General features: G+C 37.9%; 1 protein-coding gene across 4 annotated transcripts in view; it reads right to left on the reverse strand.

The window, feature by feature from the left end:
* Positions 1-575: 575 nt before the first annotated feature.
* Positions 576-15,799, reverse strand: part of LOC132827416 (EGF-like repeat and discoidin I-like domain-containing protein 3) — a 203,588-nt gene continuing 188,364 nt past the window's right edge. For all 4 annotated transcript variants that reach the window (XM_060844111.1, XM_060844120.1, XM_060844101.1 and 1 more), the window contains 2 exons: positions 3,405-3,560; positions 576-1,633 (listed from right to left, as the gene is read on the reverse strand). In XM_060844111.1, coding sequence (XP_060700094.1) covers positions 1,487-1,633; positions 3,405-3,560 — 303 coding nt within the window. In that variant the 3' untranslated portion in view covers positions 576-1,486. The remainder of the gene's footprint in view (positions 1,634-3,404; positions 3,561-15,799) is intronic.

A 15,799-nucleotide genomic window follows, 5' to 3' on the forward strand; every position in this document is an offset into this window, starting at 1 on the left:
AAACACATGGTTTACTTGTTATCTTACAGTAAAATGGTACTTATTTAAAATGCTCGTTCAATGTCATTAATGTTAGATACACAATATAAACACCAATATTCAAGTCGTAAATAATTTAGGGAGCCCAGTCAATAATGCTTCAGTGCACTACATGGTCCTTTTCCTTTATCACTAAACAGATGCTTACCATTCATACACTCTGACTATTTTATAAGTTTAGTTTATACTATATTGACTGTAATAAGTGTTTTTAAAAACAGATATGATAATTAAACTAAAACAACACAATAACTGAACTATTTCAGTATGTGAATAATTCTGAAAGTGTCAAACAACAGCATCTGAATCACATTACATAGGTGTGAATTTTGTATGACTTTGTTATAATTTAATTTGCTGTATTGCAAAAATTAAACAGTAGGACAATACCATCTGTATGCATCAAGCTACTATATAACGAATGACTCAAACTGAGTGACTTACAATGACATCATGTAGTATGTTCATTGATATACAAAGGTCATTTTACATTTATTCAAATCAGAACATAACTGAATATATTAAGATTGAACAGACAGCTCATTTCATTAGCTCACTCAATCTTAAATCCACACATCTTTTTTTCCCTTTAAATTAATCTCCTAGATAACAATTGCCTCTCTTTTAATTAAAAAAAAACTTTCAACAGAATTATTTTATTTGAAAATGCCAACATGCAGTACAATAATGATTGACTTTGGAAACCTGGCATACACTCCAAACAAAAGGTGGCTGATGCATACCCACATATTAGCATTTATTATCTTGTGTATTCATGAATTTATTGTTCTTCTATCTTTAGGGTCACAAACTGTCTTGGTTTTCTCCTTTAATATTTTAATTATATGTCCAATGCATATACACTTGCATCATTAAGTTTGCAAGTAGGAAGGTTTTTAAGTATAATTTCATGCATGTGGGAGAATGGCACCTGGAGACAGTCATTGCCTCTTACAATGTGGGACATGCATAATTTGTGGAAAGAAAACTTTATCAGTGCTCAATTGTTTTATTGTCTGGTACATTGTATTAATAAAGAGGAACGGAAACTGAATGATTGAAAAGTCTATCACTGTCAGGAGCCAAAGAGAAATAAATGCTTACAATAAATAGAATACAATAATGGCACCTACAATAATGATGAGAAATTTTAGTCCTATGCATATCAATCAATTTTGCTGGAGGTGGGGAAAGGACGAAAAGTTTGCAATTATAAAAAGATTTTTTTCATTATGTATAAATTAACAAAGCACATGAAAATAAACTTTTAAGGAAGAAAAATCACCATTTGAAAATTTGATAAAGGGCAGGCCTTGACCAGATATCTTGACTCATGCCGATCACAAACTGAACACTAGTTCATGAAAACCCTTTGATATCTTACAGGTTTGTGCAGTTTTTGTCGAGATATTCTAAGGACAACTTTCTTGAAAATAGCCAGTATTCATCACTCTTCGGTGCATCCCAGTAACTCCATCCGCAGTGTGATTCTGCCATACCATGACCAGGGCAAGACCCTAATAAATCGTGCGTAAATAGGAGGATCTATTACATTTTTTCTGTGTGTATCATTGTCGAAATTACCTTGGAAAACCTGTCAATTGAAAAATAAAATGTATTATTATTAGACCATCAGTAACATGACACCTCAGCCACTACTAAACATTACCATTTGGTCATTTATGAGGAGGCTATGGCATAATGGTAATGCTAGGGGACTAGTAATCCAGACCCTCATGCTATTATTTTGAATTCATGTATACAAACTCCAGCATGACAGAAGGCACAACTTGAATTCAATAAAACGTGGCATTAAAATCGAGTTAAAAGTGACCACGTAACCACTGTTAATTGTTATAAACACCTACCTGGTTCACTAATCTCCTTTAGGAAAGGAAATCTGTTGTCTTACCTGGTCTGGCCTATATCTATTCCAGAACCACAGCAATGTGGTTCAAATTTAACGTCCCTCTGAAATGGCCCATAGAGCCAAATAGAATGAGCATGACATGACAGCCTTGCAGTGATATCCACACCTCATAAAATATTTGTTAAAATAATATTAATCAGGAGATTTCAAGTTACCATGAAGGAAACAAAGGATCCCAGAGATGGCTTGATAGAATGAGAATGGTTATACCAAATAGTTGTAGAAAGAATGCTTTCAATACAAAACTACAGGTAATAATTAATATGAATACATCCAGTGGAAATAAGGAGAAATTTCTTGATTCGGGGTGGTTTTTAAGTACGATGAGGTACCATAGCAAATGGTTGAGGCAAATATCTTAGAAGCTATCAAAAAGAAACTTGGTTCATACAAAAGAGACAAGGAATAGAAAAACAAGCTGAAAGATTGAAATGAAGGAGATAGATTGGGAGGAGACTTATGAGGGTGTGTAAACATAGGCAAAAACTAGGTGAGGCCAAATGGCCCTTTTCTGTGCCAAACTCCAAGTGTAAGGCTCTTCTAAGATACTGATTCACTTAACAAATGAATTTCACTCTCTTGGCCTTCACCATGTGGTACCAACAAGCCAATTGTCTATGGAATGCTGATTGAGTTTCATTCCCAAATGCATTCAGCAGCTCTGACCTTTGCTTGTTTTGGTATTGCAAGGAATCGCTTTCCACATTCAAATTCTTGTTCCTTTGATATTTTCTAGATTTATTTGGGGCAGGAATAAAACTAGATCATGTAAATTGGAACTGAACAACTAATTTAAACATATTATTTTGCAAGCTGATCCAATTAACTTGCTCAGCCAAGGCATAGACACTATAGAATCAATAGCATCAATGTCTATTGATATGTTCGCATAAATAAGGAATCCCTAAAGTCTTTCCAGTTTTGCTCTCTGAAGAAAGGTGACTACGGATCCTGAAGCACACTTCTGAGTCTGGGCTTTACAACATTTTCAATTACGTGTTAATATGCTTGGACCTGATGCTCCAGGATCAAACTAATGATGGGGGTTGGGATTTCTCAGCTTTTGCTGCAAATAAACGTCTATTTGATTCACTTGCCAATAACTTTACCACCATCTACATTGCAAATTGCTTCCTCTCTTTGAATTGGGTTTTTGTCTGTTGATGTTTTAAAATGCAAATTTGAAAGGGAATCATCAATTTTGCAGACTTTTATACCCAGGTGCTAATTTTGAATAAAGCTCTGAATGCGTTTTAGTACTTGCCTTCAGAAAAGCAAAGTCTGATGTGTTTTAATTATTTTGGTTGTAAATGAAATATATGAAATGGGAAATAAAATCTTCAGAAATTTTCAGGAACTCAAGAAATACTGTTAACTTTTTTGTTTGAATCAGGCCCACTTAATATGTGAAAATTTTATTTTTCCCAATACCTACCTTATCCTTTTGTTGTTTTATGTCTTTATAAATATACCAGGTCCTTCCATCATTACTGTAGGCAACTTTGTATGAACCCACAAACTGTATGTGTCCGAAGTCTTTTGCACCCTGGGTGATTATACCAGTCACCTTAGTCGGAACAAGCAGATCAATCTAAAAATAGGAGAAATGTAAATTATTGAGCGCTTTCGGCATAACAGAGAAAGCCACCAGCTTATTGAGAAGAAAAAGTAGTATTCCAACTTATGCATGTGAAGTGCAACAGTAACTTTTCTGTTATATCTGCGTTAAATATTTTCCTTATTAAAATAACTTTACACTCACTTGAACTATTCAAAATATTATCTATTTAAGTCATGGCATAGTATACTACTAACAAAGAAAAAACAAAATTAAAGTCAAGTTGAGGAAATGAAATTTGTAACATTTTCTGATGATTGTGCTCATTTTGATGTAGAGGTGCTACCACGGTTGTTTAGAGCTATGAACAATAGTGTACATTCAAAGAATTTGGGCAGTATGGTGGCTCAATGGTCAGCATTGCTACCTCAGTGCCAGGGACCCAGGTTTGATTCCAGCCTTAGATAACTGTCTGTGTGGAATTTATACATTGTCAACAGGTCTGCATGGATGCACCAGATTCCTCCCACAATCCAAAGATGTGCAGGTTAGGTGGATCAACCACAGTAAATTTCCCCATAGTTCCAGGGATGTGCAAGTTCAGTGGATTAGCTACGGTAAATGTGGGCAGGATGCTCTACAGAGGGTTAGTGCAGACTCAATGGGCAAATAGCCTCTTTCTGTACTCTCTAATTTGTTGCAATAGTTATATATTTACAAAGGAATTTCAAAAAGAATGAAATTCATAACTGAGTGGGCTAGATTTTCTATTTTCTGGATCAGTGGTACTGGAAGAACACAGCAGTTCAGGGAGCATCCAACAAGCAGCGAAATCGACGTTTCGGGCAAAAGCCCTTCATCAGGAATAAAATTTTCTATTTGCAAATTGGGCAACTAGCCTCCCAAACAAACATAAAATAGGACATGATGTGTGAATGTAATCAAGCCAATTTCCAACATTCCAAAAGGTGAGCAGGCAAGGCAGGCAGCAACTTTCCTGTCTTTCAGAAATTGTGAATTAACAAGCTATTGCATAAAATCAGTAATTCAACCAACTGAAATTTTTCAATGTTGGCTGCCTTTTCGCAGCTTCGGACTTGAAAATGTTTGGGAGATTTCCTTATGGTAAATGTATCGAGGTGGCCTAAAACCGGTAGCAAAGCCCTGGCTGAATGTAGCTGCAAATTCTGAAGTGGATGGCAACATCTCTTGTTGTCGAATTCTGTCAAGCCATCCACAAGAAGCCAAGAACGATTCAGAGATCAGAAAGCCTTTTAACTTGCAGCTGTGACCAACTTCCTGTTCACAACATTACCACTCTGCAGCATGATGTCCCATTCTAAGGTCCTGACTTGGTCTGAAGTGCCCTTTGAAACGATAGCTGGCTGTCTTTTGACTAGGAAACACTGTTTGGCTGTCCACTGCATGATTCAGTGAGCTGAGTAGGCAGGAGTGAAAGCAAGTGGAAAATTTAGTTTCTGTTCCACCTCTCTCACCACACTGAAAATAAAATCCAGTCCAAAGCTTCTAAATCTTTGTGACTAGTTTCTATATTATTTGAAAACACTTAGTAAAATAGTGTTAGTTTACATTCAATAGCAGAAAATATATAAATGTGATAGTTGTAATGTCACTGGTCTAGTAATCCAGAGGGTATGGAAAATAAAGAACATGAAAGCATGGGAAGGATTGAAGCATGAAGATCACTGGCAACCTGTGTGTCCTGTGGAATGCAGGATGGGATAACCATAGTGGAACATTCTTACACCAATTAGCAGAGTAAGGTTAAGGCTAAAAGGTCACTATGGTGAGATGAAATAACACAAGTAATAAAGCAAGTTTCTCTGTTGAGTGTTATTATGACAGGATTGGAACAATAAGTATTTGGGACATGACATTAAAATATCTAATTAATAGTTAGTAGAGTCAGCTTGAGGCAGGAGACTATTGTACTAGATGGAATAGCTAAATATCTATCAGGATAGGTTAGTCTGCAATGGAAATAACTGTAGCAGAAGTGATAATAAATATCTAATCATGACATTGGGAAAATATTAAGTAGGGTCTGGAATGAAAGACCATTATAGCAGAGTTAGCAATAAATATCTAACCGTGACATTAGAATAACATTAAGTAGAATGTACAACTAAAGAGATAATGGAAACTAACATCACCGGTTTATTGTGTAGTTAGAGTGAGGTACTTTAATTAATATAGTTGGACATGCTGATAAGCTTACAGAAACATGATAAAAAAGGTATAAAAATCCATGGGCCCTGAGGTTCGTGAGCATTCGAGAACCTGCTTTCTCAGTGTCATGGTTTTTTGTTTACAAATAAAAGACTTTTTCTTGAAGAACTCTCTGCATCTCCTGGTGATTCTCTATATTTTCTCCACAACAAGGGTCAGGTTAATACTTTGGGGACACAGGTTCAAATCTCAGCATGATTGCTGATGGTATTTAAAAACAAAGAATCATAGAAATTCAATTATCAAAATCAGGGATTATAAACTTGCAATGGTGATAGTGAAATTATTGTCTTAAAATCCCATCTGATCCACTAGTTTCTCTTTAGGGTAGAGAATCTGTTATTTTATGTGATCTTGTCTACATGTGATATTAGATATGCAGACACATATTTGAAGCAGGAGACCCCTCTCGCAGATACAGGTCCAGTGCTGGTCGGAGGAGGCAGAGGATCAACTCCGGTGCTGTCTGGAATTGGCTGACTGGGACATGTTCAAATAGTCTGCAGGTATCTTGGTTGGCTATGCCACAACCATCACAGACTTTAACAGCAAGTGTGTGGAGGACAGCATACTGAGGAAGTCAATCCAGGTGTTCCCCAATAGGAAACCCTGGATGAATCAGGACAGACAGAATGTGCTAAAATGCAGGTGTGAGGCCTTCAGATCAGTAGACCCACTCAAGTATAAGGAATCCAAGTGTGACCTTCGCAGAGCCATTAAGACAGCCAAGGATTAATAACTAGAGACCCAGACAGACACTCAGTGACAATGGAAAGGACTGAATGAAATCACAGGTTCTAAAAAGAGACAGTGCAAGATAGCAGATGATGACACATCTCTCCCAGATTGTCTCAATGCCTTCTATGCTCGCTTTGAGCAGAATTTTGGCAGAGAGGTAACACCTATTCCAACAAGTCCTGACAAACCTATCCCAACTGTCACTGCATCAGAGGTCAGATCAGTTTTCCTTTGTGTGAATCGAAGGAAAGCGATGGGACCAGGCCGTGCACTCAAAACATGCGCAGATCAACCGGCAGAGGTCTTCTCTGACATCTTCAACCTCTCCCTGCAGCAGGTCACTGTCCCTGCCTGTTTCAAGAGGGCCAACATCATCCCTGTGTCTAAGAAGGCCCATGCAGCATGTTTCAATGACTACCGCCCAGTGGCCCTAACCTCGGTGGTCATGAAGTGCCTTGAAATGCTGGTCATGGCATTAAGCAACTCCAGCCTCCCCATACACTTGACACACTCCAATTTGCCTTTCGGACAAACAGATCCATGTCAGATGCCATATCACTTGCCCTTCACTCCTCCCTAGAACATCTTGACACCAAGAACACCTACGTAAGAATCCCACTCATTGACGACAGTTCAGCCTTCAACACCATTATCCCCTCGAGACTGATTACTAAATTTAGTGATCTTGGACTAAGCCCCATTCTCTGCAACTGGATTCTCAGTTTCCTGACCCACAGACCACAGCCAGTGAAGATTGGGGACAATATTTCATTCTCACAAACACTCAACTCTGGAGCCTCCGAGGGGTTCGTACTCAGCCCCTACTGTGCTCGCTGTATACCTATGACTGCATCACCAAATACGACTAATGCCATTTGCAAGTCCATTGATGACACCACCATAGTTGGTTGAATCTCAGAAGGCAACAAAACAGACTATAGCTATGAGGTGGAAGACATGGAAAAATGGTGCACTGAGAACAACCTAGCTCTCAATGCCAGCAAAATCGAGGAACTCATTATCGATTTTCGGCGGGAGTTACTCATGCGCCCCCTACACCTTAACAGCACAGCGGTGGAATGAATGGACAGTGTCAAGATCCTGGGAATGGTCATTCATAACAATCTTTCTTGTACTTTTCATGTGGACGCACTGATTACAAATGCCCGACAATATCTCTCCTTCCTTAGGCAGCTGAGGAAATTTGGCATGACAGCGAATGCTCTTGCCAACTTTTACAAGGTTCATCAGCAAGAGCATTCTGTCTGGATGTATCACTACCTGTACCATTCAAGATCGGAGACGGTTACAGAGAGTGGTGAACTCGGCTCAGACAATCACAAAGGCCAAACTCCCATCTAAGGAATCCATCTTTCAGGCCTGCTGTCAAGGAAAGGCCGCCAGCATTCTCAAAGATCCACCTCACCCTGGCAATGCTTTTCTACAACCTCTCCCATCGGGGAGAAGGTACTGAAGCCTGAAACCATGCACCAGCTGGTTTTCAAACCATTTCTACCCTACTGTTGTTAGAATACTGACTGGATTTACAAACTCTTAACATTTGCCTGTATCTGTGTTTTTGTTTTGCCGCAGTTTACTTATTATTTACTTAACTAGGCTATTTAACTATGTGATCTGCCTGTAAAGTTTTTCATTGTGCCTTGATACACGTGACAATAACTTCAATTCAATTCAATTCTGAACAGCCCAATGAGATGACCAAGCAAGGTGCTCAGTTCAAGAATACTTAAAGTTGGGCAATAAATGCTGGCCTTGCCAGTGAAGTTCACATTCTGTGAAAGCATAATTAAAAAATAAAATTCCTCTTTGGACATGTTTTGCTCCATTCCAAAATATCTAAACCCAATTAGAATTTGATTTGTTTTTATTCTTTCTTTAAAAGAATATTCTGAAGTTGCTGGATGGCTGGATACAGAGTGATGCCAACAGTATGGGCTCAAGTCTGCTCTGGCTGAAATGATCATGAAGGATTCTCCTTCTCAGCCTCTCTCCTCACATGTGGCATGCTGATCCTTGGGTTAAACCACTATCAGTCACCTCACTCTGGCAACTTTACCTGTATCCATTCTAAACTCTCATCATTTTTAAATGGATGCCAGTCACCAGAATTTTTCCAAGTGCTAAATTATCATGTGGCTGACATAAATTCTGATATTTGTTTGTGCAAGAATTTCTAGTCATGAACACAATTCATTTATCTTTCCAGCCACACTTCATAATTTATCTTCTACAAAATTGCAAAACCTCACACAGCCAATAGATTCCCTCTCATTAACACTGATTGTGGACCTCTGTGCATCTTTTGATGTGATCAACTTCACAATTAGCCTTCAATGCCTCTTCTTTGTTGTCCACCACAGTTGAATTATCCCTGCTTGGTTCCACACTGCCGGTTTTCTCATTAGCAGGTTAATCCTTGGCCACCTCTTCTACCTCGGCGCCAGTGCTTCCAGAAATCCCAAGGATAGACCTTTAGCCTGTTCATTTCTTCATGCTATTTCTTGTGTTATTATTTGAAAACATCGGGTCAGCTGCTAACACTACTCAACCCTATTTCACCAAAACCTTCTTATAACCTTCCCACTGCAATTGTGTTGTTAGACCATTAGTTGGGCTTTCATTTTTAATGCAAATTTTCCATAACTACTGTCTTGGTCTGGAAGAAAAAAAAACTATTTACAAGCTTGGCACCTGAAATGATCAGGAACTGAGCTCCCAAATGCATAACACAAATGCAAAGCACAAGAGCAGCACCGTGGCTCTGTGCTTAGCTGTGCTACCTCACAGTGCCTGGGACCCAGGTTCGCTTCCAGCTCAGGTGACTGCGTGGGTTTCCTCTGGGTGCTCCAGTTTTCTTTCACAGTCCAAAGATTAGGTGAATTGGCCATGCTAAATTGCCCATAGTGTTCAGGGATGTATAGGTTAGGTGCGTTAGTCATGGGAAATGTAGAGTAAGAGAGGTAGAGGAATGTGTAGGGGTGGGATATTCTTCAGAGGATCAGTGTGGACGCGTTGGGTCAAATGGCCTGTTTCCACACTGTAGGGATTCTATGCTTATCCAGTAACACTGTTATTGAAACAATTGTCCACAACCTTGTGACAAGTACATTAGTTTATTTCATACCTTGTTTAATTGGTCTCCAATCCCTTAGACTGGATATTTTACTCAATGCAAACTTCTGCTAACTGTATCCTTTTCTGTGACATGACCCATGCACTGATTACCTGCCCTCATTAATCTACTTTGGCTCTTGGACTCTTCACCTACATTAAAATTATTCATTCAGCGCCGTCCCCCGGCCGCTTTCCATTCCCCACAACTTCAGTCACCACCAAACACCAGTGGCATAATCTCACCCTAGTGGCTGCCATGTCTCCAGCTGACTACACCTCAGGCTTGGCAATGTTCTCCTTCACTCCACCTTTTTGTTAAACCCAGCTCTTTGATCAAGCCTTTGATCACTTCTCCCAACATCTATTTTTGTGAATATGTCTGTGAAGTTTTCCAGGATGCTGCACCAGACTCAAGCTACAAGTTGTTGTTAAGAAAAGGTTTTCTGTTTTCCAGAAACCTCAAGTGTCCAGTAGTGTGGATTGAGCTATTTTAAGAAATCGATCATGAACGTTGCTTCTGCAAATTTCAAATTTGAGTGGGTAATGTGAATTGAACAATTTTGAATGAAGAGGAATTGACAGGGAGAAAGTTCCTTTTTTATTATTGAAGTAATTTCCATGCACAAACTTTAAAATCTAATTTGAAAATGGTGTGTCCTTTAAATGTCTGCCCTCCTGTATGTTTTATTTCTCCCATGACTATAAAAGAGAAATGTAACAGATAATTTCTAGGCTTATACCAAATTGTCATGTGAAGAAACAAAGACACTTTTCTGTAATCTAAACACTGTGAAAATTACATTAAAATCAAGCCAAACCATTCAAAGATTTAAAGTATTCAGTCGTCATGTCAAAAACATAAATCTCAAATTAATATAGTGAAGTAATAAATTGTTCTGGAATAAAATACATTAATTCTTTTATGAGAAACAGCTTGAATGTGTGAGATCACAGCAGATACTGAAAATGCAAGTTTGGTACCAAAGACCATAATGATGGTGATCTATTTTGAAGGAATTTTCTATACAAAATCTAATTAGATTAAAACTATAAAATTACCCCATGTGACAGAAATCAATAATGAAAACTCAATTTATGATGTTACAACATTCTAAAAAAATTAATAGTTCTAACCATTGCAATTAACAGTTTCAGTTAGCTAACAAATGGCCAAAAGCAACTTCACACTTAGAGCAATGTTGCTTCCTCTTAGCTGATCTTTGAAAAGACTGAGCAAGCCACTCAGTTCAAGAGCAATTAGGGATGAGCATAAACCTTACCTGAGATGCCCACATCCCATGAAAGAATAAGGGAAACAAAACCCAATGCTTCATCTTGAAAGATGTTATATCAGAAATTAATTTTAAGGAAATCTGCTTACCTAAACATGACTTAGTCTTTGAGTGCATTTCAAACCAAATGGCAGAATGCTGGCAAAGAACACTGAGGACCTGTATCACTGTTGGGATTGGATGAAGGACCAAGTGAGATTGATCCTATTTAAAACCTGCAGCTGTGCAGTACATGGCAACAAAACTTTAAACAATATTTTGCCATTTGTGGGGTAGAATGAGTGCAAATGGCTTCACAAAATCATTCTCTAATCCACCCAAAAATCCCTCCAAAGTGACAATTTGTGCCTCTATACCTTTAATGCTTTGTTTACAGCAAAATAAGCAAGTAATTTCCTACTACTTGAACAGTTCCTTTGGAACTTGCATGCTATTGTTAACAGCTATAAATTATTTTCCTTTTTAAGGCTGAATCACAAAAATAGTTTGTGCACTGAAAAACATCATCTGGTAATGTGGCATGTGCTGCAATTGAAAACCGCTTCCCATGTGTCCATTTGTAGTCAACGGCATTCATACCACCACTACTCGTATTGATTAAATGTGTAAGAGCTGATTTTCCTCACCTAAATCTCTAGATATAAAACTGAGGGAGAACAGAAGGAAGAATCATTGCACCAGGTCTCCACTCCCTTGTGTATATCATCGGTACAATTTACTCCTGGGTTGGGGTGGCGGGAGGAGGAATAGAATTTGTTATACAAAACTATGATGATTAGACAGAATTATGTGAAACTGGCACTGCTATTTATACTACCCTTCCAACACCAGATGGACACCTATTTAAAAGACACCCCGAGATGGCCTTAAGCCTTGTGCCTGGATTTTCTCAGGTCAGTGATTCCAAAACAGGCAGGTAACAAAATGACGCATGGTTCTAGATAACATCCCTGTGCCTGAGGGTTTTTCAGTGCTACTTACAAATGGTAGCAGGATTGTTTTCATAACCAATACTCTAAAAGAATTTCAAAACCTATTTTGTATTTTCGGAAAAGATTTATTGTACTGTATATACTTTTATTTGGTTATGGCATTTTAAAATTTTAAATAACTACAATAGCAGTACTGAAATTCAGTATATATGTGCTTGAAGAATAAAACTGGTTTTATTCTATTCATTTCCGAATGAAACTGCATTATGCACACATATAATTATTCACTTCAGAGGAATCTAATTTTGCAAAGTACGAACATATGCTGAATATATAACTCTGATGTTGAAACATACCCTGAGCCTAAATGAAAAGGTTTGTAAGGGCACACTACAGTTTGGTCATATTGGTATTGGAAACAAGCCATTCAAATTGTAAAATGTAGATAGGTGGCCATTCAATCATGCACACTTCATTGGATCAGTAAAATAGTTATTGTATTGTGAATGGCCACTTTTCACTGTCAGCTGGTTATGGAACAATTCTATCTGTTCTCTTAAGCAGTGAGTACCTGAAAGGGTAACTGACATTGCTCCACTAATCAGGATATAGTGGATTGTTCCTGGGAGGCTCTATCAGATTTGTTAGCATTCTGTAACTGTTACTGGTGCTGAGAGAGAATAGTTTAGTAGTAATAAAGTACTCTATTCTCTGCCTTGATCTTGATATCTCACAACAAACCATCTGTATCTCAGATGTAATGTAACTAACTGTTAAGTAAAATGTAGTTAACTTGTTTGACATTGATCAAGATTGAGCCTACCTTATGTCTAAGGTATCATGTGGGTATCGTCCTCCCCACATTATATCAATAGACTAATGCCAGCAAAGATTGGTGGCAATAAATTCAACTTAGACATTCCAGATGATTCAGGCAGATGACCAAGACTACATAACACTATCAAAAAAGTCAATAAGGCACATGCTTTTTTCTCAGTTCAAAGTTGTTGTAAATTTGCTTGCATTTTTGTATGCTAAATTAAAAACTGCACAATTTGCAGTTGTTTCTAGTGTCATGAACTTTACTATTGATAATTGCAATGACTATATATTCACATGCTGTTACACATCAAAAAGAATTTATTTCTAATCAGAGATATTGTTTAATATGGCTAGGGATAGGACTGAGTGTGATGTTGGATTCAGTCTCTGTGGTTTTCCCTCTCCCACCTGGATTATGATTCCAGATGGATACAGGAAAGGCTCTTCAATGTGCAGGTGGCAAGGTTCCTAAGTAAATAAACAACAAATGTTGGAGATCACGGCCAGCCAGACAGCATCCATGGAGAGAGAGCAAGCTAATGTTGAGTCTACACAACTCTTCATCAGAGCTGAGGAGCATTTGTTGTTTGCAGTGCAGATTCCAGAATCTGGAGAAATTTGTTCCGAAGTAGATAAACAAATCAGTTTCCAGATGCTGTACTGAACCATTTGATATTACTGCAAGTGTCTCATGAAAACAGTAGGACACAAAGTGGAATTATTACTCTTGTATATTCAAAAGCTTCTCTGAAAATAGCATGAATGCATATAAATGGGCAGGATGGGATGGCCTTGTAAGGACAGTGTTAGGTGTCTAAAGACTCCCTTACTCTGCAGCATGATGTGCTATACTTGGGCTTTGTTTGACATACATTGGATGCCTTAATAGAAATGTTTTATCTTAGCAGTGCTCATTATCACCTTAAGCAGATCTTTCAGCAAACTAAAATAAACATGATCCTCCCAGGTGAGATTTGATCTGAGACAGCAAAGTGTACAATAAAATGGGGGCTAATACTGCAAGCAGGGAGAATACAAAATGTCTCATATTTTTGACTATAATTTGTGTCAAAGATAAAGAAATAAATCTCCTTTGTTCTTTTGTGATAAAGATCATAATTATAAACTATTTCTTACTACAGGCAATTATTTAAGGTGGCAGATCCTATGCGTATAAACACACAAATTATTGAATTTAAATAAATTAGCCTTTTGAAGTAAGGCTTTAAAACAAATGCTTTCCATTATAACAGGAATACTGTATTCAGGGCCTATAAGCCAACCAAGTGTATAGGATGACCCCAGATTTTTAATGTCAAAATACACATCGAGGCCTATTATTGGCATATAATTTAAATCCCCATTTTTCAGCTTTTAATTTCATATCCAAGGCAAAATTCATATTCAGAGTTTGTCTCAATTTTTTCAGCTCAGAAATGTATGTTTAGGTTTATACTCCTTTCCTAAGTTGATCCATTGTAGCAAACCAAGCCACATTACAGAATCACTACAGTGCAGAAAGTGGCCATTCAGTCCATGGAGGCTGCACTGACCTCTGAAGAGCATTCAACCAGGTCCAGCCTCCAAACCTATTCCTGTAACCCCGTATTTCGCATTGCTAACCCACCTAGCCTGCTCATCCCTGGACACTACAGTGTAATTTCAGCATGATCAATCTACCTTTTCGGACTGGGGAAGGAAAGTGGGGTACCTGGCAGAAATCCATGCAGATACAGGGAGAACGTGCAAACCCACTCAGTCACCCAAAACTGAAACTGAACCTGGGTCCCTGGCTCTTTGCGGAAACAGAGCTAACACTGAGCCATTGTGTTGCCCTGAACATTTTCGAGTTAAGAAAATGCTCTGGAGTTGAAGATATGCTCACAGAGAGCAGACCACACGTAGAGACCAATGAACATGAATGGGTCCTTCTGCAGTAAGATTAATAGTTCACATTTTATTTTCAACATATGAGTCAACCTTTCTTTTTGGAATAATATATCAAAGCTCCAAAGGTTGACTTAAATGCTTCAACCTATTGTAATACAAATTTAATAATGTAATTCAATTACAAATCCCAATGTCAGAAGTAAAAGGTCACTTTCTATGAAGTGCAGCTTTTTAAAAAGATTTTTTTGGACAACTTAAGATGTCTTCCAAAATCACAGCTAGCTTCTGTAATATAATTTTACCCGAACTTCAAATACAATCCCTTCAGATAAGCAGAAGCTATAGGATTCATCAACACAATAAGCATAGGAAATAGGAACTAGAGCATGCTATTCAACTCTTTGAACCTATTTCACTACTCAGCAAGATCATGGCTGTTCTGACTATTGTCATAATTCCAATTCCCTGCCTGCCCCTAATTAACCCTCTCTTGAACTAACCAATATGGAAAATAATCACTTTACTCGATGATACTACAGAATATGTATTTTTGCAAAGGTGGGAAAAAAATCTAATCAAATAATAGGTGAAAAAACTATGCTATATTTGTATATAAAACGGAAGCTCTGTTAATAGCAATGCAGCATCTCCCAAGCTGTTTTATACCAGGAAGTACTAAGCCTTTCAGAGAGAGGGTCAATGTACATTTTAAACTGCAATATCAAAGTACTCTAGGTTAAAAGCTAAAAAGTGTTCTTTTATCACTAAGTCATTGTAAGTCTAAACTGGTACAGTTATATGCAAAAGTCAATTAAAAGAAAATAAATTGGTAGTGAGAAGGAACTGCTGATCTCAGTTATCCTATAAATAGCAGCGATATCAGAGAAGGTTCACAAAGGCAAGCAGACAAAAAAAAATCAGTTTATAAATGTGGTTTATGGAAAGAAACCTGCTGCCTTTATCTAGTCTGGCCTATGTGTGTCTCTAGTCTCCTACAAAGTGGTTAACTCTTAATTGGCCCAGCAACCAAAACACAACAAAGAAAAAGCTTACCTTTACACTTCAGGGGTCAGTATGAAAGACAACCTCTATCACTAAAGCCAATTAGCTTCTTTTTGATGTCCCCTTTTACGACCAACCAGCACCATCACAAATTGGCCAGAATCTTAGCTTTCTTGGGTTTTATTCAGTTTTCAGAATTATTTCTTTTCTA

This window comes from Hemiscyllium ocellatum, chromosome 2 (assembly GCF_020745735.1).
Source record: "Hemiscyllium ocellatum isolate sHemOce1 chromosome 2, sHemOce1.pat.X.cur, whole genome shotgun sequence".
Taxonomy (NCBI): Eukaryota; Metazoa; Chordata; class Chondrichthyes; order Orectolobiformes; family Hemiscylliidae; genus Hemiscyllium; species Hemiscyllium ocellatum.